Source organism: Ciconia boyciana, chromosome 1, assembly GCF_034638445.1.
Source record: "Ciconia boyciana chromosome 1, ASM3463844v1, whole genome shotgun sequence".
Taxonomy (NCBI): Eukaryota; Metazoa; Chordata; class Aves; order Ciconiiformes; family Ciconiidae; genus Ciconia; species Ciconia boyciana.
The window spans coordinates 152,069,352-152,094,219 of NC_132934.1; the positions used below are offsets into that span (position 1 = coordinate 152,069,352).

The window sequence follows — 24,868 nt, forward strand, 5'->3', positions numbered from 1 at the left end:
TAAATATTTCTGATTAAACATAAAACAGAATTTTAAGGTTTTGCTATTAGTGCTTTTGTGAGCATAATGCGTTGACATAAAAAAAAACCCCTTCAAATGTATCCTGGATTGTTTAATGGTAAAAAATGTTAATATTTCAACTTGGGGAGTCACTTGAAGCTTAACAGTGATATCTAAACAGGTATCAAAACTAATGTAAAGTTATAAAAAGAGGCAGAGGGCACATGAACAGCAGCGGAAGATTTTATCGTCCGGTTTGCTGAATCCTACAAATCTCAGGATCTTGCAGTTGTGTTTTCTGTAGAAGCAAAAGCTAAAGATACAAAATCTGAAGTACTTCCTAATATAATTCCTCTGTATAGAGGTGGATGTGCCCCCCTCCTATTTACTGAGAACAGAGATGATTTGGAGCTGCCACCACAAAGCACCTCCTCCTCTGACAGCTCTCCATGAGGCAAGAAGCGGAGGCTGCTCCAAAACTTCTCTTCAGGATTATCTTTGGCTCCTTGCCCTCTGCAAAATGTGTAGGCAGCATTTCACTACAGCTGAGGGTGATTTCCTATTCAGGGTTTAAGTGCAAATTAGGAGGTAGCTATTGATCCACAGGGACTTGCATTGCGTTGGCCTCTACTAGGGAAAAAACCTCCTTCTTTCATGTTATTGAGATGGTTCAAGTCAGCTGAATTAACTATTTCCATGAGAGGAACTGTGCCCTTTCACCATGTGATTCATTTCCTCTGCTATTTTGACGGAGCTTGGTGACTTCTATAACTTCATTTACAAAAGCAGGCAGCAACCACAACTTTCAGGTGACCTCAGCAAGAGCTACTAAGTGTTCAGCTTTTCTAAAAAAAAATCAGGTAATTAGAGCGCAGCGTGAGGGTGGTTTACGTCTTGCCACCAAATTTTGCATGCAAAGGGAGGTGTCAAGCTGGGTTATCATATTAGGCTGAGTTATCATATGCATTATTTCTAAATAGATTGTTTGCTTCTCTGCTTTAAAGAGCCAATCAGCCTGTTAAATTTTGTATGCATCCAGAGAAGCTGATAATTAGTGAAATATACGTAAATAAGTCATTTTCTGCCAAGACTGCATTTAGAAAAAGTATTTCGTCAGAAAACTTGGCAAACTATAAAGAGGATTTTTTTTCTTTCTTTCCTTCTTTCCTCTCCTCCTAGTTCCACCTGGTGTTTCTGTGTGGTATTGTTTTCCTCAGCTGCGTTCAATGTTAAACAATTCATATCTATGGTGCTAGATACTTATAGGCCTCTCCTAAAACTATTTTTCTCCAAATATTTCACACTGATTTTTTCAGCTCACACTGCTAGAAAATACAAGTTAGTCTGTGGAAGTGCCTAATGTAGGGAACAAGACGTGTAAGATCAACATGAAGAGGATCAGGGCAGGAGGTTCCTTGGGAAGGCGAATCGTGATGTGAACTGGAAACATTGCAGCATTTCTTGAATCAGGTGTTTCCAAGCCAATGGAAGACAGGACACCATTTATGCTATTTTCTTTTATCTCGCATGCTGCATTAAATAACAAGACAGCACTTCTTTATATAGTGAATTTTGTCATTTCCACCTTTCTAATATTTGCCTATTGAGAATGCAGTGTTCATGTGCTGGAACTGTTACTACCAGGCCTTTACAGAATACAAGTACTAGAGAGTTTTTCTAGAGATGAGTCATTTCTGAATTTTAAAGATAAATATATACAGATGAAGGATAAAAAGCATAGGAAGAAGCTAAATACCACATGTTTCCTATTCCTCTTTGCAGGCATTGGGGAAATAATTACGCCAAATGACAGAGGGGAAGAGCTATAGCTGCGGTGAGTGAAATTTTGAAAGCTCCTCTGTAGGGCATACTTCTCTATGTGCCTTTGGAGACCTGGCTGGCTCCTCCTCTTCCTCGACTAGACATTAAAGTAATAAAAGACATTAAAGACATAAAACCACAAACCTGTTTTTGTGACATCAAGTCAGCCATTGGAGGGGGCAGAAGAAAATATTAAGCCACGCCTACTGTCCTTCCAAGAAGTAAGTGCTGTACAAATCCTTTTAGCCCCGGATTGGAGGCTGGCCAATACTCATTCTAGAAATCAAGTCCTCGCAAGGTGCCCAAATGCTGCCTACGAATGAAACATCAAAAGATCTCTTCCTATGTAACAGACCACGCTATAATCCTGGCAAGGGTGTCCTTATGAGAGCAGAACTTACCTCTTTATTTATTATTCATGAATACATTATAGTGTCTTCAGAAATATATTCTGCAGCAGGTAATCTAGCATGGGAAAACAAAAAATGCATATGTCTAATTATAAGAGGCACTGTAAAAGTCCTGGAGCAGTGTACTTCCTTCGCACTGGCAAAGTACTGCATTATAGATTAAAACAACACAAACATATTACAGTTTGTATAGTGTTGCACTTTTATTGGATGTATGTTGCTAAGAAACAAAATTGAAACATCTCTTTTGAACCTGAAGCCCCTTGGGAGCGTGGTATTGCATATGTAGTAAATGTTTTTCACTTTAGGAAGGATTAAATGGTAGGCCAGGAGAAGCAGGGAGGGTTCATTAGTATTGTATGTTTTCCAAGCTACTGCCAGTGAACCCAACTATTACGGTAGTAAAAGCTATGTTAGGAGCTTCAGCTTGTTCTGGGATGAAGTGCTGACAGCTGCTTGTTTGAATATTAATAAAGTCTATTGAGTTATTCCCTGCCTGTATTGTCTGTAGCTTGAAACTGTGAAGACTTCTCTGCGTATTGCATCTTTATGTTTCTAAGTACACGCCTGTCTGTGGAGATGGTACCCATTTTGTTCCTAGAGATGGTACGCCTCATTGTAGAGAAAATTACAACCTTGTGCTCCATTAAACATTTATTTTGGCAGCATTGTTGGTTGCTGTTGTCCCTCTTCGATTTAAAGAAGTCAATGTTGATTGAAAGAACACGTGTTCTCTCTTACATATGGTAATTAATCCTCATTCTTCCAAACTTCTACAAATAAAAGTCAAAGTTATTCCTGAGCCACATGCAAGAAAAGAGAAGTTAATTCTCCTTTTAAAAAAACATGTATTAAGTCAAAAGCGTGATACAGAAATGAAGAATTTTACAGTGCATAGTATTCTTTCGTTTCAGCTGCAGATGGCTTGTTAACTTGATCACGCATCGATTAACTGATGGCGCAGCAGCAGTTTCTGCTGGCTGGGCATGCTGGTTAAAGTTTGAGGAAAACACTGATAAGGAGATGGTTCAGAACAGCAGTGCCCGGCCCTGCTGGGCAGGGGAGACCTGGAGATTTCCCTTGCAGAGGTGAGAACCAGCCACCCGGGCACCGCCACCGCCTCGGGGACGTCAACACAACTGCTGTGCCTATACAGTACTGGACAGATACATGCAAGGTGGGCCTCCCGAAGAAAACAGGGCTCCAGGCAAATCAGTTTTCTTGGCTGGCTGCTGTAAGCTGAGTAATAGGGTAACCCCGACTAAAGCTGGAAATATTAACCATCCCCAGCTGAACACACTCCAGTCTCTATGAGGGCACACAAATCCAAGAAATTCAGATACCAAGTGTAAGTTTACTGCCAACTGGGCCTTTAAAAACAACTGCAACACAAGAAGATTAAACAGCTAATTTTAAACTCTTAAAAACCTCGCAATTAGAAATGTATAGATTAACCATAGCAAACTCTTCTTCTTCCCTGCAACAGATTTCTCTAAAATAACTCGACAGGCGTTTCATTAGTGGTAGGACGGTGTTGAAATAGTTTGTGTAGACAAGAAAATCATAACGGAGGAATAACTACGATGCCGTACCTGGGCCTCTGCTAACGGGGTGGCCTTACCGCAGCCGTGCAGCTTTGCCAGCTGAGGTGCGTGTTCCCTGCCGCTGCAGTGTGTCTGCAGTCTCGTCTCAGCGAAATACCGCAAGAGGAGACTTTGTCAGTTATCCTCAAAGATGCTGTTAATTTTACATGTGAATTAGTGGGAAGAAATCAACAAACTGGAAAAAGTATCTTGATAAATGGGGTAAATGAATTAATCACTAACAGAATTATCTTACTTTCAATTTTTAAGAAATTTCTGTGTGGCCGAGTGAAGACAATTTAATCAAATTTATGATCTACAAAGACGAGAAAAGAAATAGAATGTATTTTTTATCATCTTATGGAACTGTAACTGACTCCTAGAGAGGGCAAGGAACTAATGGGTGTCACTATAGTCATGACCTGAAAAAGTTCCTCAGGACTAGAATAATATTCCTCTTCAGCCTTTGATGCCATCAAGCTCATTTCCACAAAGATTAAAAGCTCCTTGCATAATTTATGCCAAATTTACTGCAAAGAAGGTAGTCTCATAAATGTTTGAAGCTATTTTTCAACCCTTTAAAAAAAAAATAAGTTCTAGTAAAAGCCGAAGTTTTAGTTTTATAAAAACCCAAGATGCATCTTGAAAGCCATGCAAAAGGAATGTTGTATGATCACACTGGAAGGGCAGGGTCTTGCCAGGAGGGCTAGATGTGTAGTGAGACCTGCACAACAGACAATGCCTGCCTTGCCTCCGTCCACAACTTTAAAAAACCCAAACTACAAGGAATATGGTAAAACTTGTCGGAAAACTGCAGTGGTTTGAGAGGCTGCTGTACCAAGACTGGCAATGGACACCATGGATTCTCAGAAGTGCCATTTTAATTCACAAGTTTATTGAAACCAAACCACAATATAATGCAGTCGTTTTTGCAAGGTATAGAGTTTTAACATTTATCTGTCATTTTTATGGTCAAAATTCTTTACATCTTTTTTTTCAGGGTTATTTTTCGTCTGGATGAGTTTCATGAAGACACACTGACTATACAGGCAAGGTGCAAGGGAGAGGACAGAACAGCCAGCCAGGGCTGTTGGGGAAGATAAGGCAGAGCCTGCCTGAACATCTGCTGCCATTCCACTGCCCTGTTAAACACACACCTTTCTGACCTGTGGCCAACATGACCAGCATGCATGTAAGGAGATAGCGGAGGTATATGGATGTCCTTCTTTCTTTCCTGATTTCAGTGTTGTGGTTAAACACAAAGCGAGCAAAGATTTCCTTTTCAGTGTTAAAATACTGTCAAGAGAAATTTAAGGAGCATGTCCTCCTTAACCAGTCTTTTAAGTTGGCATTGAAAAAAATCCAGAGTCCACCTAAATGGATTTTTTATGACTGTCTTGCATGGGAGATCTCAAATACACTCTCCAGACCTTGATGCAAGGTAGGCTGTCACACATACGTTGCCAGGACAGGTATCATAACAGCCAATGTACTTTGGGGGTGGTGGTCCTGCTGTAGCTTCCATAAGGATTTTCAGCCACTGGTTCTGTACAATCTGTCTTTTGACAGACAACAGCGAGGTTACCCTCTCCATGTGTAAGAAAAGCCTTTCTGCAGAGCGATTACTAGGCTTCTGCAATAGAGTGGGGGACGTATATGTAGATAGGTAGATCTCAATCAAAAATCTCATCTCCAGTCCAAGGAGCAGACAGAAGATCCCATCACCATCCTTGTCCATTTTGCAGAAGTATTACCATGGTCTGAAATCAGTTTAGTATTTTTTCCTAGCTATACCAGATTGTTTAGCTCCAACAAAAAGAAGAAAAGACAGAGCTGACAAGTCCCCCTCCTTCCTTCTGCTTAATATTAATATCATTCACTTCAGAAATCCAAGAGTGCCTTAATTTTTTGAATCTAAATGTAAATAAAGCAAGTAATGTAAGCATAACTGAATGATCATTTAAACATATAGAGAAAATGCAATAGTGAAAATGGAGTGCTGTGCATTCCACCGCAAGTTTAATTACATTGACTCATTCTAAAATAATAATGCCTACCATTCTTATAATGCTTTACAGGTTTGGGAACAATCATACAAATAAGAGCTACTTGTTGTTATTTAGTAGGCAAATGTTCCCTAGCTGTGCAAAGTGAATAGTTACTGTGCTGTAGACCCTTATAAGCAGAGCAAGAATACAAGCAAGGGTTGAGAATAATTTCTATATAAGCGAATCCCATTTGGTAGAAGACTGCAAAAGACTTAGCCATTTTGAAGAGCAGCATGCAAATATATGGAGGCAAAGCTGAAGGTGTAACATCCACGTACTGTCCCCAGAAAATGCCTTTGAAACCAACATAGATACAGCTACAGACAGCAAAAACCGTCCGTCTCTCCTGTTCTGAACTGAATAGCAAGAAAGATCATGCAGGGAAAAGAACTGGGAAAGCAGAACAGGCTTTTTTCATTTGTAATTGAGACACTAAGCAATACCTAGTATGTTATTATAATTTAAGGTCAACCACAAATGAAGTCTTGGAATGCTTCAATATCACTCCACTCTCCTGCAACAGTATTTTGCCTTTTTGAGTCTCTTTTTGTCTCCAGGTACTCTTCAAAGTTAATGCATCAAGAAGGATTTGTTTCATCCACCATGGGAGTGAAGTCACTTCCACAGCCTGAAACTGGAGTTGCTTATCAGCTGTCTCCTCAAACACACTTACCAAGGGACGTGCCGCAAAATGTGCAGCTCCATCCCTGTGTGTAAAACAGCACCTCTGCTTAAGAACCATGTTAATCACATTACTTAATTAGTTCAGAAATAATCACTTTGCACTTATAATCTGAAGCTAGATGTTTTGGCAGCTGAGACAGGGAAATTATTAAAATCCACATTTCTTTAAACTAAAACCTGTTACATCTTCTGTATCTCTTTGGATTCCTTTCTATGTGTTTTATCTCAGGCTTCTGAGCATTCCATCTTTTTCCTATTTCCAAACTTAATAATCTGAGTATTTAATTTGTTAATATTTAATGTAATATTTCCCATGGTCTCTTTGGCAAGAAGAGACAGTATGTGTGATGATTTTTGTTTTCTTTCTTTTCCTTCAGGCCTGGCCTAAGTCTCATTTAGGCCCAGGCACAGGGAAGTGCACAAACACACGCTAAACTTTTAAGCATGAAAATGCTCCTTTGACATCAAAGGCTATTCAAACACTCAGGAGGTGTTTTTTCTAGTTGGAGCCCAACTCACAAGTCTCTCCCTCCTTTTCATAGAAATGTGCTTTTACTTATCTCTAGTCCCGTGTGTAATTTCTGTATAAATCTTTCCCTCTTTTAATCCTTTCCTCCCTTCCTTTTCCCTCACCTCTTTTTCTTCTCATTTTCCCTTCTCCCTATGCTTCTTAGATTCCCCATTTCCTCCATCCTCCCCCATGTCCTCCGTGGTGGTTTGAGAGCTCCCTCGCCTCCTCCCCCTTGCAGGGGTCTGCTGTAGCTTTGCTTCAACTTTAGCTTCTGCTTCTTGATGGCAACCAGCTCGTGTTCAAGAGCATGCTTTACAGGTGGATTACAACAGATTCTCATTTTAAGTGTGTCGGCAATTTCTTCTATTGAATAATAAATGGTTTGCACATCTGCACCTTTTTAAAGCTGTCCCAATGTCAAGGGACCCTCTTGTCAGCTTTGGATGCTGGTTCCCCAGAGCGTTTTTCCTGATTTGGGGATGTATAACTGGGAAACTCTGGGAGACCTGGTGACAGGCTGGCTTGGCTGGAAGCCCTGGCGCAACCAGAAGGAAGGATGGATGAAAAGTGCCCTGCTAGTCACTGGAGGTACTCTGGCTTTACACTGGTGTGTAACAGAGCGCGTTTGGCTTATATGTTTTGACAGTGATATTTAAGTTTTCACCTTTGAAGGAAGGAATCTGAGGTGCTGAAACGATTATGCATTTCATTACAGATTTTCCAGTATTTCCCTCTCCTTGCTGCAGCAATGCCTTTTATCCGTAAAGGTTCTCCATTACTCCTCTTTCTTAAATTAACAGTTTTACTCCAGAGAAAGCCCAAGTCCTTGATACTCTATTTCACATTTCTCCAGGCATCAGTATTATTTATAGCTTAAAACTGTTGAGTTTGGAATTTCTTTCTGCACGGGCATAGGTTAGATTACTGGACATTACTCAGCAACAAATAATGATCTGAGCTCTGCATCAGGAGCTTTTCTTTAGCTTTACACTTACTCCTTCTCTTCTAGAGTAACACAAGAGCAGCAAGAGATTCATGGCTTTTTGCACACTGAAATTTAGTAAATTTTACTATACAGTGTCTAGATTACCCTTATCACAACAGGGTCATCTTGCTATATACATCAGAAGTTAACTGTAAATCTGACAAAAAGATTTTGTGCAGCCTTCCTGACACAACTCTCCAAAAAGTCAATTTTAAAAGTGTCACTTGAGAGAGGAATAGGAGGGCTTCTGCCAGCGCTTGAATTGCAATCCCGAAATCCAAAAGCACTCTGTACACACAGGCACAGGTACGGAAGAAAGCTTGGGTTAGGTATTGGACCACAAATGAAAATTCTCTCTGGCAAAATTACGATGTATTTCAGTAGTAGCTTCTGGCTTAAGCAGGCCCTTTAATCGTACTAATAGTCAAACATTAGAGCCAAAACATTAGGGACATGGTATAGTGGTGGTCTTGGTAGCGTCAGGTTTATGGTTGGACTCGATGATCTTAAAGGTCTTTTCCAACCTCTACGATTCTGTGATTCTGTGAATAAGGGTTTTTTCGAAAGAAACATTTATCTGAAGAACGGGGCTTCTCCTACAGCTTGTCTAAGGGGAAGTTCTGTTCATATTCCACATGTGCAAGTGGCTGCATCTTATGTTTTAAAATCTCCTGTGGTTAGCATACACCCTGGATCCGTAACTCCAAAATGCCAGGGTCTCGCCCCTTTCAGCTGTGCCTGAACACCGGTTCACACGGGGACCCCGCGCCCACTCCTGCTGCTGCGTCCGGGACGCGGGTACCGGCTGGAGACTGGACCGCACCGGGGCGGGCAGCGGGCTGGAGCTCATGACACCCGGCAGGGAGAAGAGGCGCGACGCTGGCTATTACTTTCACCTTTCGATAACGATTAAAGAACGATTATTTGGGGACGCGCTGAAGCACCCGGGGGAGTGGGGGGGCGAGGCACCGGGGCCCCGCGCTGGGCCTCGCCGCGCCCGCCAGGGGGCGCCGCGCCGCCAGGGATGGCGGGGCCGGACGGCGGCGCGGACCCCGGCCCCGCTGCCGGCCCGCGGGGCACCGCTGCTCCCCCGAGGGGCAGGTTGTGCCCACGGACCCCTTCCGGCCGTCCGCCACCGCGGCCACCGCGATCCCCGCTCCCCTCGGGGCGCCCGGCTCGGCGCGGGCTGCAGGGGCTCCCCCACGCCCCCGCCCGGGTGTCCCCGGCTTCCCCGAGGGGGGCTCCTCCGCCTGCCGCCGGCAGCGTGCGGCCGCACGGCCCGGCAGCCTGCGCCAGCGGGAGGAGGAGGAGGAGGAGGAGGAGGGAGCCGCGGCGGAGGAAGGCGGGCGGCGAGCCCTGCTGGGTCGGGTTACAGGGAGCCATGGGGAGGCGGCGGGGCGGGCGGGGACCGCCCGCGGGGCGGCCGCCGTGCCGCGGGCGCCCCCCCGGGGCTCCCCGTCGCTCCCCGCCCCGCGCGGAGGCGCGGCGGGCGGCTCGCGGGGCCGCGCCGGGCCCCGCCGCAGCTGCCGAGCCGAGCCGAGCCGCGCCGGGCGGCGGGAGGAGGCGCGGGCAGGCAGGTGCCCTCCTCCCGCACCGCTCCGCGCCGCGCCGCGCCGCTGGCATCGCCGCTGCGCCGCACGGCGGTGGGCAGCGCCGCCCAGGCAGCCCCCGAGGTCGCCGCGGCCCGTGGCCGGGGGCAGCCCCGCCGCCGCCTCCCCGCGCACCCCCGCCGCCCCGATGGCCCCCGCCGCCCCGCCGCCGGCCCCCCCCCGCCGCCGGCGGCCGCGGCGGCCCTAGAGGCGTCGGGGCCTTGCGCTGCCCCGCGGAGGGGAGGCGGAGGCGGCGGCGGGGCGGGGGCGGAGGCGGAGGCGAGGGGGCGGCGGAGCGGCGGCGGAGCGGCGGCGGAGCGGGAGCCGGCGGCGGCGATGGACGAGTCGTCGCTGCTGGACCTGCTGGAGTGCTCCGTGTGCCTGGAGCGGCTGGACACCACGGCCAAGGTGCTGCCGTGCCAGCACACCTTCTGCCGCCGCTGCCTGGAGAGCATCGTCAGCTCCCGCCACGAGCTGCGCTGCCCCGAGTGCCGCATCCTGGTGGGCTGCGGCGTGGACGAGCTGCCCGCCAACATCCTCCTCGTCCGCCTCCTGGACGGCATCCGACAGCGGCCCCGCGCCGCCGGGGGCGCCAGCGGCAGCCCCAGCGCCGCGGCCCCCGCGTACCCCCAGCCCGCCGCCGCCCCCAGCGCCGTCGCCGCCGCCGCCGCCTCGGCCGCCGCCAGCCTGCGGGAGCTGGCGGCCGCCAGCCGCAGCGCCCTGCTGGGAAAGGTGGGTGCCGGGCCGGGGCGGGCGGGCGGGCGGGGGGCGCGGCCGGGCGTGTGCGCGGCTCCGCGGGGCGCCGGGCGGCCCCGGTTTGCCGGCGGGACGTCCCGCGGGGCGGCGGAGCTGCCTCCGCGGCGTGGGGCCTCTCCCCGCGCTTGCGGCCGGCGGTTGCGGCTGCCCCCCCCCCCCCGATGTGAAGACGGGAGCGATGGGGGGCTCGGCCCGGGGCGTCCTCAGAATACTCCGGGCGGCCCCGGGCGGCGGGAGGGGCCGGGGCCGCCCCGGGAGCCCCCGCGGGGGGCTCGTACCGGCTGTCCGGCAGCTGCCGCACCGACGGGCCCCGGGGCAGCCCCCGGTGCGGCGGAGTTAGACGCGGCTCGCGGAGTTGAGAAACACGGAGTGCCTCGAAAGCGCTTTTATTCGGCGTGTCGGCCTCTGCCAGGTGTCCGGCAGGTGCCGGCAGGAGCTGGCTCCCGCTCTCCTGCTGCCTGCGGGCATAGGTCGGTAGAAGCGCTCGGCCGACCCCTACCCGAGGCTTTCACCTCCCCCCCGAGAGTTCCCCTCCGCTCCCGGGGCGCTGCCTGTGCGGGACAGCCACGCAGGGTCCTCCTGACAGCCAGGACTGAGTGGCGTTTGAAGCTGAAGTTTCCCCTCCCGAGGGAACCTGATTTCATTTTTATGTACAAGGTGTGTGATCTATTGAAGGAGAGTACTCCAACATATGCATTTATTTATTTTAAGCCTGCAGTCGAGTGCCCGATCTTGCTCCCTTTAAAATCAATGGCGAGGGTTTCATTGGCTCAGAGGGGGCAAGATCAATTCCTCCCAGTGTTCTCTATCATTATATAATTCGATACGATAAAATTTACTATGGGACCTCTTCAGGAGGCTTTGGAATGGAGACGCTCTGAAGACTGTGAACGTCATCTTATTTCTAATGTCATATATACAGTGGATATATTTAATTGTCTTTGATCTTTCATGAAATCTGCTTGAGCTGTAGTTTAGCGTACAGGCTTTTGATTTGCAAAGGTCAATCCAGAGATTCCTTGTGAAGTTGGATCACTATAGTAAATGTTTCAATTAATTAATTTCCTATTTTTTTCTGAGAAAAACGAATAGACCTGTACCAGCATTTTGAAGTTTTGCCTACAGGAAATGATGGCAAATGCCATACATTGTTCCATAAAATTCAGTTTTGGAGTCTGAAGTGACATATGCTTGGCAATATTTCTGGAAGGGTAGATCCTTTATTACTGAGCCGTAGACCACAGTGATCTTCAGGTATTTAGTAATTATTTGTCAAATTGAAAGAAGAAAAAAGGCAATGGGATTCTGCCCTCTGCTTTTTTGCTTATTGGTTTTTCAACTAAACTTAGGGCTGTGGCTTTGTCGTAGCAGACAACTCCTGTCATCTTCAGTTTCAGCGTTACAAAAAGGAAAGCTTGCATTCATGAGGTAGTTTAAAATATGGTACCCTCACTGTCTGGTTTGGTGTCCAGATAGTAGCCTCTTACAGGTAGGTAGGAGGGTCTGCGTGGAAGGCTGATTGCACCTGCAGGGTTCGTGTTGCGGAGGCAGGCTCTTGCACCCTGACCAAGCTTTTGTGGCCATCCAGCAAGACGATCCCTGGTTTTCATATCTTTAAATCCTAGTCAAGCTAGGATGTTACAGGAGGGTGTGCGTGTAAGGAAATGCTTGATGGGGAAAGTTACCTGAGAGTAATTTTGTATCTTAATGCAAATTTTTAGAGAAGTTGAATTTTCATTATTTTACCATAAATTGGCAGATTGTTAAGAAGTTGCTTCCCTAGCCATTATTGCAGATATCACATAGTAAATAAAAACACATCACGTTCTGTCGTTTTCTGACTTGGATATTCGTTTGGACTTTGGTGAGCATCTTCAGTTCTGTGGTCTGTTTCTGTGTGGGTTGTTACCCATCTGAATTTGATAGAAAGCGAAGTTACACATGACCTCAGAATCACATTTTGGCTTTTATGGTTAACAACTGCAATTTTTTTCCCTTGCTGGGGCTAATGGGTGATTCTGGGGCAGTGGGTCTGCTGGGGGCACAGTGGGTCTGTGAAACTGTTTGCTTGGCCTTTTGACTGACCACACAATTTTATCCTGGAAATCAATGCAATGTGCTTGATCCTTACAAGGTTCATTACAGTGGAAGAAAGTCTGAACTAATCTGCTTTTAAAAAAAGCAGCAGGGGAGAATAATCCTCCTTGGAGCTGCTGATACAGCTGATTGCTGAGCTATCCTGGAGACAAGAGTACAGCACCTCTCTCTGTACTAAACAATAGATGGTACAAACCAGCCTAGATTTAGGCTTTTTGAGGCTGATACTGAAGAGCAGAGTTGCATCCCTTTCGGTCTTACGTTGGTCTTTGACAGCTTAGCTCCCTTGGAGAGAGCTGAAGTGATTCTTTATGATATATACATTTTTTTTTAATTTCAGAAATTGCTGTAGATTTGCCGCCTGGGGCTTAAATGCAAATTACGCTATTTGACTAATTACTACCTTTCATTTTAGGTAATGCGGTATATAAAATGGGACATACCACTATGGGCTTTTTTTGGTTAGGAAGGAAAATGCTAATTGTGAAATGTAATGGCAGAGAGCCAAGGTCACTTCTATCAGACTTCAGTCTTGCCCAGATCCTTGGACCGATATGTTAGAATCACACCAGGGATCTGTTTCTCTGGGAGTTTTAATTAACCTTAGAAGACAGAGCAGGGCCAGCTTCTGTGTTGCTGTTATGCCTGTGTTTTGCTTCTACACCGTGTACTTCGGGGAAATCTTCTTTGCATAGGTGGTATTTTCTAACATCAGCAAATGTTGTTTATCGCTTTGGCAAAACTCTGGGGGTTTTGTATTTCTTTATGCAGTCTTTGGTCCTTCTTTTCCCACAGTTTATCACAGACTTGGTCTATCCAGAGTGCTGAAACCCATCATGGGAGGGGCTGGGCTGGGGATGAACTGGCACTGGGGCTGCTCATAAAGTTGTCCAAGACCGTTCTTCAGAAACACTTCTGAAATACTGTAGGTGTTTTAAGATATGTGGTATACATCTTCAGTACGAGAGATCTGGAAGTGGTGTTTACCTGCTAATACATGCTTGAAAAATATTTGGGATTCTATCAATATATAGTGGTATGTGACCTTTGGTAAGCCAGTTAGTCTCCCAGTGCCTCTATTTCAGCCTGTAAAAAACCAATAGTCTGTTTCTAAATGGTATAGCGTATTTTGGGATGCTCACATTAAAGATGCTATGTAAATGCAGAGTATGGTATTAGACATTACGAAAGGGTCCGACTGCTGAAGGAGCACACTGGAAGAATGAGGGAAAGAAAATCCAGCAACTGTTAAGAGTGGCCTCTCCAGGGGATAAAGCAGGAGGCTCAGAGTGGTTTATAATGGTAGGCACATTACACACAAAGTTATAATTTATTGGCTCTTCTGTTTCCATTACCACTGTCAAACCGCTCGGGGAATTCAGGTCTGTCAAAGTAAATGGCTGCCTTAGATTGTTGAGGCATTATGGTAAATCTGCCTTCTTTACTGAGTGTGGAGTTTGGGGGGTTTTTTTTGGTTTTTTTTTTAACAATTATTGCTGTTTACCACTTAGAATTTTTTTCAGGAGTTCTCAAGACCTAATAGCCAGCTAAATGCATGCAAGTCTTTAGTAATTTCCTCCCAAACCAGGCATCTCCCACTCCAGGTGCGGGCCTTATTGCTTGCTTGCTTGCAATACAAACTGCGAACAACATTTGCATGAAAAAGAAACAACCTAGAAAAACAAAACATGTCTCATTTTTCCCAGAAGAGAGAACATGGCCGAAGTGACGGATAGGCATGTGGTGCATTACCAGATGGGGGTATAGGTAATGGTAGAGAGTAAGACATGTGCATAAGGAAAATGAAATGTCAGCGTGCTTGAGTGAAGTGACGGATGGGCTGCGCTCCCCCGTGTTGCACTGGATGCTTCTCCCATGTATCAGCTTTGCAGAGCTATTTCACCATTTCAGGTGGAGGGCTGCCATTTGCTAGCCCAGGGGAAGGGTTACTACCCTCGGCTTCACAGGAGTTTTGCAAGCAGAGGGAGCAGCGCTAATTTGCTATCTAGGCTTTTCAGTTGCTCTGCTTGTAGAAATTCTCCAAAAGAGACGTTGAGTCATTATTTTTTATGAGAGTCCTGCCTCATCCTACACTGGTTACAGTGGATTTGAATGGGGAGTAGACCTTGCAGTAATTTTCCGCTGCCGCGTTTCCTTCTTGGATACATTGCCTGTCAGGTGAAGATCCCACCCTGGGTTACGCAAGAGGAAGTGGATGGAATCTGGCGTTTATATGCATTTATATCCGTTACAAGCAGCAGTGGGTTGTGTAGGGGACATGCTTTGCCTTGGGCAGAGGGGACTCTTCAACTTGGCTTTTTAAGGATTTGCACGGATAGGAGTGCCATTCTTGTCAGAAGTGGACAGTATGCATAGGCCCATGGACTTACCTTATTTTTGTTCTTTCTCTCTGATTTATTTGCTTCTGATACTGTAGTTTGGCTGGCCAGTGCCTGAACTTTGTTGTAAAGCCATCCAAATAGGACTGATATTCCACGTGTCAAAGTCTCTGATCTTGAGGATTTTTGTTTGCTGGCAGATGGCTAATAAACGTGTTTCAGCACAGGAGATTAATGATCATACTAAAGGGTATTGCGAAAAATATAGCCAGGAGTATTTAAAATCCCAGCAGTTAAAGCTGTCCTCACAGAAGTGTGTGAGCAGAGGAGAGGGGATTGCTGAGGGGCTGAGTCAGAAAAATTCATCATTCACTGAGCTCTTACACTTCTCAGAAAACCTGCCATTTGCAGGTGTCATCTTCATGTCCATTATGTTTTCCAGAAATTGAGTATTTTTACCCATCTTTGGGTGATGCTGTTAACTTCTACTTGCAAGCTAGAAAAATGCATGATGCGCCCGATGTGACCAAAGGGTGCCAGTGTTGACAGTGGACTTTTCCTTCTGGGTTGGGATGGCCAGCAGTGGCTCAGTCACACCTAGAAGAGTCATGGGGCCATGGAGAGGACTTTGTGCCACTAGCCCTAGACCCTCCCTATTAGTTTGTGTCAGTGTGGCATGCCTCTGTGGGACTTCTCTTGCTGTCAAATGTGAATGCTAAGTTTAATCACTGCACGTCATCCCTCTGAATGATTCATGACGAACACCGGTAACACTTTGCGTATGACAGCATTGGGTGTTCAGTTGCTGGTTACTCAAAGAGAGATGGATGGACTTGCTCAACTCAGCCCTAAGATCCTGTGCACATTTTAATTCTGGCTATTTTTGCCCACCTCCCCTAAATCTCTGCTGTTTGCTGTCTGGGGAGACGGCACTGCTGTGCTTTTAAGGCTGAGAAGGAAGAGAGAGCATGGTTCTGTGCAGAACGCGGCCATTGACCTCTGGCGAGCTGCATGAAGTTTCTGAGCTTCACATTTCCCAGCTGAAAACCTGCCCCAGTAGCACTCACGCACCCTCATGTGCTTCGTGATCTTCAGAGGGAAGCTGCCTTACAAATGCAGAGTTATTACTAGAGAGGCTGGGATTTGGGGAGATTAAAAAGTGCCGATTGTATACACTGAAGCTACGAAGGTTATTTTCTGCTGTTGAGTGGGGTTTGGCAGAGATGCTGCACTTTGTTTGCGGGGAACGTCAGTGCAGGGATGCAGCAATGAGCGCAGTGTATGGGCTGTAACAGTACACTGTATTCCTTGTGTCTAATCTTATCAGTTCATGTTCAGGCAGACTTCTGGTGCTGGCCGGGTGCCCAACAGGTCAGAGCGGCTGAAGGCACGGGCTGTTAATGCCGTGTGCCTATACTTGCTGGTCAGGGGGAAGCTATGCGTGCTCTTCCTAGGCAAAGCTGTGCCCATGCAGTCAGTAAGCTGCCACATAAAATGCTACAACGATGTTTCATTTATCCATGGCGGATTTTATGCTCTGGGAAGGTCTTTTCTTATAGTCTGGAGTTATTTTAGTTCACTGTCTCATAATTTTAGGTTAATAGTCCTATTACTGTTTCAACTTGAAAAGTGTGTCTGGGTACTTCTTGAGTTTTGCACTGTTGTATTCAGAATTTCCCCTAATGTCACTATTTTGTTCAATATTTCATGCTGTCTCTGTTAAGAAGCACTGCTTAAATTTCAGATTAAAACCATAATTCCCTCTTGCACTTAAGTAACCCACCTGAAATATCGCTAGCTGTGGGATGCCACTTTCTTTTGAAGTCTGCTCTTCCTTAGAATCCTTTCCTTAAGGTGCAAAAGGCCAGTTATAACTAATATTTCACTCTGATTAATGTCTTTAACCATTGCAACATTGTAATTGCTGACCTCTACTCCACTGGATTCATTCCTTTTTCAGGGACTTGGTGACTTCTGCAGACCAAAACTGTTTGGGATGCACAGGATTTCAGCTTTCCAGCGGTCTTGTTAAAATCTGATATTTTACAACAGGTTCTCCCAGTCTGGGGTAAGCTGTCATGGGAAGAACCCAAGATTAGTTCTAATAGGACATGAGAGCCTGGACAAAGATAACTATGGGATTTGAGAAAGCTGCATGACCTTGGCCTTGCCCCAGCTCCCACGGCAGCTGTGCTTCTGCAGCTGGGGAGGGAGCAACAGGGAAACGCAGTGCCAGCTGAAAGCTACCTATTTATCCCTAATCTTGCACCAAACCAAACTGCTCCTGATTACAGAAGCCTCTTGCACGGAGCAGACCGGTACTTGGGCTGGAAAGTTACTGGCCTGACCATTATGCAAAAAAGAAAGTAAAAAAAACCAAAACCCCAAACCAAAAAAGGAGAGTGAAAAAAAAATTAGAAAAATTTATTCCTAGTGCATTGTGCAGATGGGCCTGGAAACAGGTTCTCCCCATTTACCAGCCCCAGATCCTCTTTCTTCTGCCAGTTCGGATTCCTCTGACAGCTTGAGCCGTGCCTTTTCCTGACAGTTTGGGGCGGTGGGGGGGTTGCTGGTGTGCTAGTTTTACTCACTTGGCTCTGTTACTGTCTTCCTCAGCAGTAATGTTAAACTCGTTACCTCCTCTTTGTGGGAAGTTTTGCTTATGTTGCTAGAGCATTGCTGAAAAACCTTTAAAATTGTTTGAATAGCTTTAAAAAAAACCACAGTGTGTGCCCAATAATTTAATCTAATTGTCCTTGCATGTAATTTGAACATTTTTATATTCAGTTAAAAAGAACAAACATTAATTTCATGATACATGTACATGAGATGCCTCTCAGATCAGGGGAAGGACAGAAGGAGGGAATATTACTTTTGGTATTAAAAAGACATTTTGTTTTCAAAAGTAGAGAGAAAAATGTAAAACATCTGGAATTAAGAGCACTTTCTGCCCAGTCTTTTAAGCATAACTTCCCTCGGCTCCACAGAACTTGCTGTGCACCGGTCACTGTTAGCTGGGGTCATCTGTGAACTCAGGCGATGGGCAGCCTAATATCTGCCCAAAGGAGCTGATGGGGCTGCACCCCTCCTCTGCTGGGGGTCACTGGGAAGGCCGAGTGTCTGGCACCAGGCTCGCTCCTCCGCATCTGTAGACCAGCTGTCGAGGGGTTAAATAGTGAAAACCACAGTCAAGTTTGTCTCATAACTGGTTTCTGGCACTTTCAAAGCATGGGTTGGCCCCTGCCGAAGTTTGGCTTCTTGTCCCGTCGGAGGGGTTGGGATTTTTGGTGCGACCGGTCTGTTCGTGTGTGTTTGACCCGAGGGCAGGGGTTTCTGAAGGATGCGCACCCTTGCGAACACTGTAAAATCCTTTCTGCAGCAGGTCTCTATCTTCTGTTTTGGAAACCGGAGGGCTTAGCAGTCTGGCTTGCAGCGCTGGGTGCCAGAGGAGGGAAGGCTGTGGGATTCGCTAATTAAAAAAAGAGAGAGATGGAACTGTTTTCTTTCACCATGGTAATCGCATAACATAACTTGATTCAGGGATGCTGAGGAATTTTCATCTGCTCTCAAAGACGGGACGAAGGTGTAAAGCCCTTTCCCGCTCTGTGGCATTCAGCCACGTTTCGTTTCGAAGATACCTTAAGGGTTTGTGGTAGTGAGGAATTTGTCGCTCGTGTTGGCTGTCAGCTAGAATATGATTTATCAGACAAGTGAAACTAATGCTGTATATGGTTAAGAAGTGCCTTTCTGTGCACAAAAATGGTGCTTATGGGAAGAGGTTGCTTCTTAGTCAATGCTTAGAGTGTCTTTCTGCTGCTACAGCAACAGGCATGAGAGTGATTATTCAGGCAAGTTAGCATTAATTTTTTTCCCCAAGTTTTTAAAAGATCTGATCCAAACCAATATGAATCGGCCATTGCTAATTTTAGAATGGTCTGCTTGCATGAGATAATAAATCCCAGTTTTAGTTTAAAGAGAAAATATTTTAACAGAAGGCTGGCAAGATTGTTATCAAAATGCTAATGATCATTTCTCCTACAGTCTCAGTTATTTTCAGAGGGAGGACTAGAATAGACACATCATCTGAATAATATTGATTTTAATATGTATTACTGTCTCATTAAGCTGTTAAAAGTCTTTCCCCTTCTGGACAAAGATTCATTAATTGCTGCAGTAGATGTATCATTAAAGTGGGTTTAGGTGCAAGATGGGTAGAGGGAAAGAGAGATCTTAAATTTTGATTGTGCAGTTGTGGATGGACTGTGGGTAAAGATATTACAGTCCTAACCAAAAAGAAAGGGACACCGCCGTGTTTGGTGTGCTGCTGCCTGACTGCCTGCTGAGCGACAGCCAAGAAGTCAGCGCGATACAGGCACTATCATATTTACTTTACTAAATGATCGTTTCAGTAAATATTATTTAACATGTTTATTTGCAGATTAATTTCAGGCTAATCCAAATCAAAAACTCCTCTGTGAGTTACTATAAAAAGACATGATTTTATGAATTTACTTTTAATTTCTAGTTTCATTTTGAAACAGCTTTTAACAGGCTGCCTTCTTATGTGTTTTGAAATGCTTTTATTGCAGCTTGTATCAGGTTTGCTATATTGTCATCCCTATAAGCAAATCAATATGTTTTCATTTCCAATGATAGTACTAATTTATGAATTTTTAATTATTTTAACTCAGTAAAGTAGAAGGAAGTAGAAGGAAGACTTTGTTTTGTGTTTTGATTGACTTCCATTAACATTTATTTATCTGTAAATAAGAAACACACGCACAAATATATGTACATACGTGTGTGTGTAATATATCTATCTTCCTGAACGTAGAGATTTTTGACAGAAAAGCCTGTTCCATGCATTCTTCTTGAGTCCATATCCAATTCAGTAAATAGTGCAGTATTGTCACCATGTGCTAGGCACGGCTGTATGTTGTGTCACAGCACAGTGGCTGGTCCTGCTGCATCTCTGGATGTGTGCCCACGGTGACGCCCTGTGACGGAGCATGCCTGCTCAAGGGATGATAGGTGTGCACGTATGCAGCCTTCTCTCGCACCACAAAAATACAGATCTGCACTTGTCATGTGAGGGAGGAAGGATGTCCAGCAAGGGGAGCAGGAGTTGGATGGAGGGGAGGCGGCAGAATGGGTACCAGCCTGCCGCGAGGCGCCTGTGCCTTGAGGATGCTGAGGCCCATCATGACGGGCTTTTCTGGTCCTCGCTGCCGAGCCTCCTTGCGATTTTGTGCTAAAATGTCACGAGATAAGAGACAGAAATAGCACAGGCTTTCCTGGCAGAAGCGTGAGCTGCAGCATGTCGAGTGGGCAGGATTCATCAGCACTGGGGCTGCTGCTCCTCGCTGGCTCTACGTGGGGAGGGAGCAGCACTGTGGAAGAGGCAGGCATGGACAGCTTCGTGTTCAGTTCAGAGCATCTTGTGTTTCAGCCAAGAGTTTTCGTGTGAAGAGCCTCATTCTTTCGCATACTTCCTTTCTAAAACAAATCATAAAAACGCCCTTGGAGAATAGAGTCATACATACGCGTCATAAAATACAGTAAAATAATAGTTGACAACCATGAGATGAATTTTTTTTTTGCTTATTCTCTTCTGCTGTGTAGGTAATCATGGTGTTAGATCATAGTGGAAAACATCAGATTATTTATATTTCACAGCCACACAGCAATGTAAAATCCAAACCAATCATACCTTTTTTATAACGAAAAGTCAGAAAATTATTTTCTAAAAGGAAAGTATGGTACTTTTGATCTGTATTGCAGAAAGGAAACTTTATTTTTTCCTAGCTTTAGTTGTATATGTTCTTTTGATAAACACAGGACTTCCTTTTATATGCAGTCAGTCTCGCTTTTATCCGAGTATATTTTTCCATGCTGGGGCTATCACTGTAGTTGTTACTGTTAAAAATAATTTAGCACATTTTAAAGAAGGGGCTGTGTAGGGTTCAGCATCTGTAATAACATTGTTCAGCCAGGGAGAGGTCATTTTGTGCTTAATTAACAAACAAAAACTCAACAGCCAGAGTTGAATGGCCGTCTCCCACTCATCCCAGGCCTCAAAAACAAGGAAGCAAGTAGCTAAGGGGAAGGTCGGTGTCTTCCTCCCTTTGTCTTGCTAAGCAGCACACTGCAAGAGATGCAGAGGTGGAGAGAGCCACAGGGCTTTTGCTTTCCAGTTTCTCCACTTCTAATGTTTGTTTTGTAAGAATTTTATGCTGCCAAAATCTCTGTTACTAAGATTTGGTTTTGCCTATTCTATTAATTTTTTTTTTAATACAAAATATAGCATCAAATTTGCTGCCTTCTTCAGTGTATAGAGCTGAGAAGATGAACCCTGTCTGCCCTTGAATGAGAGTGGGAAATGGGTTTGGTGCACCGAGTCACCATGGTCCTCTGGGGGAGTTTGTTATGCTCTTTAATACATCTCCTCTCCCAGATGTTTTGCCCACCTTTAAAAAGTTACTAAAAATAGGAACTCCAGAAGCAAACTGCTGTGTTAGTAGCGATAACAGAAGATCCAGGAAAGGATCTGTGTCATCGTCCCCTTCCCGCGGTGCGCTCTGTCACTGGTCAAAGACATGGAGCAGGCAGGAACAGCCTGTCCGGGGGGTGGACTATGGCTCTCCTGTCCCCCTTCTGTCTCCACATGCATCCTCGCTCTTCAGCAGGCCAGGGCACCTGCCAGTGTCAGGAGTGGAGGCACGGGCAGGGGTGGTCATTGAATCATTAACCTCCCAAATTAACATACCCTTTCTAGCCTATATTGCAGAAGAACCTGGCCTTCAGGCCACGCACCGTCACTCTTTTCTATGCAGTGGGTGCAGAGAGGGACCCAGAAGATGAGCTCTTTCCAGAGAGGGACCCAGAAAATGAGCCACTTCCACGTGGATGATGAAATGCTTCACAAGTCACCAGTGATGCTAGTGGTCGGGGACCCTGGGAGAGGGGTGTGCTTGGCAGTAGCTAACGACAAGATGACTGTACTGCATTTAGTAATACTGAAAGGCAGCATGGGGCCATGCAGAAGACAGGAGAGGATCATTTTGGATGTTTGGTTTCCTGTGGGAGTAGGGCTTGTGCGATAGCTTAATCTTAAAAATATGAGGGGAGTGTTTATGGAGAATTTGCCCCGACAGCATTGTCATGAGTGTAGTCAATAATAAGACTAAGAAGATTTGGAAAGTACATTGAACTCTCTTTTTTCAGTCTGTTCCCCCCTTGCCATGCTCAGGAACTGCTACCACACCACGGGCACAGCCAGCTGTTGCCGATGAGTGTCTTCCTTGCTGCTACAGCTGAAATGGCGTCGGTGGGCTTGTGCTGTGTATCACAGAGGTACACTAAAGCTAACTCAAATGAGGGACAAGCTCAAACAACTTTATTTCACAAAACAGCCAAAACCCTGTGACACAAACCAATGAGAAACAGGGGTAAACTGAAATCAGGGGTAAACCAAAAATCAATCAACACTTCAATAACATTTAACACATAACTGCTTCAAGGTGCCAGTCAGGGTATTGTAACTACACATCAATACACACAAGAATGATGATCCAAAGTGCGCACACACGCTCACAAAGGGGGAAACTCTCTCTCTCTGGTGGGTACCCAGAAGCTGTAATCGCTTACCTAGGGGTGAGGGCTCGCTCAAGGATCGATCCAGAAGGAATCACTCACCACAGGAGGTGAGGGCACTCAGTCCCGGGAAGTTTCCTCAGGCGGCGTCCCAACCCCAGGGGAGAGGTCCCAAACACAGGCCTGCTGCTCTGAGAAGACCACTTCAAAGGGCTCTCCGGCAGCGTCCCATTTGTACCGTGGGTCGGAGCTGAGCTGTGGTCATAATTGGTCATGATCTAGAAGCTTCTCCGAGCCGAGGCGCCTCACTGGCTGTGGACGCTGTCTGGTGACCAAGGGGTCCCGCCTCTCCTGCTCCCCCTGCCGCGGTGTGTACGTGCCTGGGGGCACGGCAGAGCACAAAAGGCGCGAAAATGAGGCGCGAAAAGCCGGGGATCGCCATGCCGAAAGCCCCGATCTTTATCGGGGGAGGGGAGGGTGCGGAGCGTACCTGTCGCACCGTGGCATATTGGTCACCACATTAAAACTCGCTAGACTCACCTGCCTTTGACCACTCTTCACGTAGGCCACCACCTGCTTAGAAAACAGCGGCAGCTGTCTCCTGCCAGTGAGTGTGGGAGGAGGGCTCAGGTGATAACAGTCACGCAGTGCCGGGCAGTTTCTGCAGCAGGACGCTGCCCTGTCAGAGGGGCCCTTTCCTGTTTAATGTGGTGACTTGAGAGCAAATTCCTCTGGTTATCAAAATTGCCATGGAGGTGGGGTTTTTTAGTATCAGTCCATTGTCTTGGATGTAGGAGAAGTGTATTTCAGTTAATCCTCTCCATAGCTATCAGAGGGACACTTTTTGTTGGTACACGGTTGGGGTTAAAAGAGTCTGAGCTCACATTTAAAATGAGCGATCATGGGAAACTGGATAGAGTTGAGGTTCCTCAGGTGCTCTGATGCTTTCAATGAACATGTGCTTCCTTGACGAGTCGACTTGTGACCTAAAGATTTCGGATAGTGACGTTGACTCCCCGAACCAGTGATTCCTTTCCAATTGCGGTGAAATAAATAGAAGGCAAACACAGAGCAAAGGCTGTGGTCACCCTGAGGTTGTCCCGTTAGTGTGTAAACCCAGAGCGATTGGCAGTGAGCAGATAAAGACCAGAGTGAATCTCAGGCAAGACCGTAAAGGTTACTTTGGGTTTTTTGTTGGTTTTTTTCCCCCCAAAGAGTTTCCTTGGCTGATGAAGTGCATTAAAAGATGCCTCTATGGCAGTATTCCACTTTTTGAAGTCATGTAGCTGCAGACCGAAGAAAGTAATCTTATGGGGAGATCCTGACCTTCGTAGTGTTCAGTATCCTAGCTGTTTAGCAGCTTTGTCTGAATGAACTTCAAATAAACACTGTTTTGTTTTTTGTAGCTTTTTTCAGTAATTAATGAAGGAAAGTGAGTAATCTGCTACTTGGCAGTGCCACTAGGCACGTGGTAAGAGAGCAAAAGTCTCTCTCTGTAGTAGAAAGGATGAATTTATTTCTTTTTTTTCTTCCATCTCCTCTTCCCCTTCAGCCCCTGTAGCTCCAAGAGACTGCAGATTTTGAAGCTAAGAGTGAAAGAGCTGTGATGCCCAAGCTGTTCCTAGGGGCATGTGAGAGCCTTGAGGGCCTCTTCAGGATTGTGACTCAGTTTTGGTGGGAGGTGTGAGAAATCACTACTGTAGTAAGTAGCAATATCGTAGCACCTCACCAGAGCCATTTTTGAGAGTGTTGCTGGAAGGGAATAGTCTCCTTCCTAGGAATAAAAACTCGAGGAACGTCATTCTGTTGCCTCGAATAGCTTTGCTTCATTGATGTGGTGCAAATATTATTCAGGAGAATGGTTTGCACTGATGGAGTTGCTGTATTACTTCACTTTAGGTCTGTCAGGTGTTACTATTTTCTGCTCTGCATGCTGTAAATAGATTTTTCTTTTCCCTCTTATTTCATGTATTTACTTTCTTTGCACACGGAAGAAGCAAAAGGAAACAATTATGCCAGTAATAAAGGTCTTGCACGGAGGCCGCGTCCCCACCACCATGCTCCCCATGGGTTTGGGGTATGGAGGGGTTTTGCTGGTTCTCACCTGGGGTGTGGGGGAATGTGTTGTGTTTTCACTCAGGCTTGATGGGAGGTGACAGCTCAGGAAACCCCATGGCCCACCCTGTGCCCCTGTGAGGTCCCATGCTGCCAATGCCCCTTGCCGCTCACAGCCACCTGGGCAGCAGCAGGTCAGCTGGCCCTATTGTCATCATCCCTGTGACCCCTTGACATTGTCGCTCTGCCCCATCACCATCACCCCTTGGCCCCAGGAGCCCCTCCGCACGGGGTGGCAGACTGCCTGTGGTGCAGAGCTGTTTCTGAGGAACACCCTGCCCATGAGCAGCATTGGAGTGGAGGTGGACCAAATTAATGGTCATTGTCCAAATGGAGA

At 46.2% G+C, this 24,868-nt stretch overlaps 1 protein-coding gene and 1 long non-coding RNA gene across 4 annotated transcripts in view; both read left to right on the forward strand.

Annotated features, from left to right (window-relative positions):
- The first annotated feature begins 783 nt into the window (after nt 1-783).
- LOC140648065 (uncharacterized) lies at nt 784-3,399 on the forward strand. The gene is made up of 3 exons (XR_012041080.1): nt 784-860; nt 1,783-1,834; nt 3,146-3,399. It is a non-coding gene; the product is annotated as an uncharacterized lncRNA (long non-coding RNA).
- Nucleotides 3,400-9,495: 6,096 nt separating this feature from the next.
- Nucleotides 9,496-24,868, forward strand: part of SH3RF3 (SH3 domain containing ring finger 3) — a 255,958-nt gene continuing 240,585 nt past the window's right edge. The window contains exon 1 of one of the 3 annotated variants that reach the window (XM_072849811.1): nt 9,496-10,363. In XM_072849811.1, the coding sequence (XP_072705912.1) occupies nt 9,968-10,363 (396 nt within the window). In that variant the 5' untranslated portion in view covers nt 9,496-9,967. The remainder of the gene's footprint in view (nt 10,364-24,868) is intronic. The other 2 variants (XM_072849809.1, XM_072849810.1) reach the window with 2 other exon arrangements.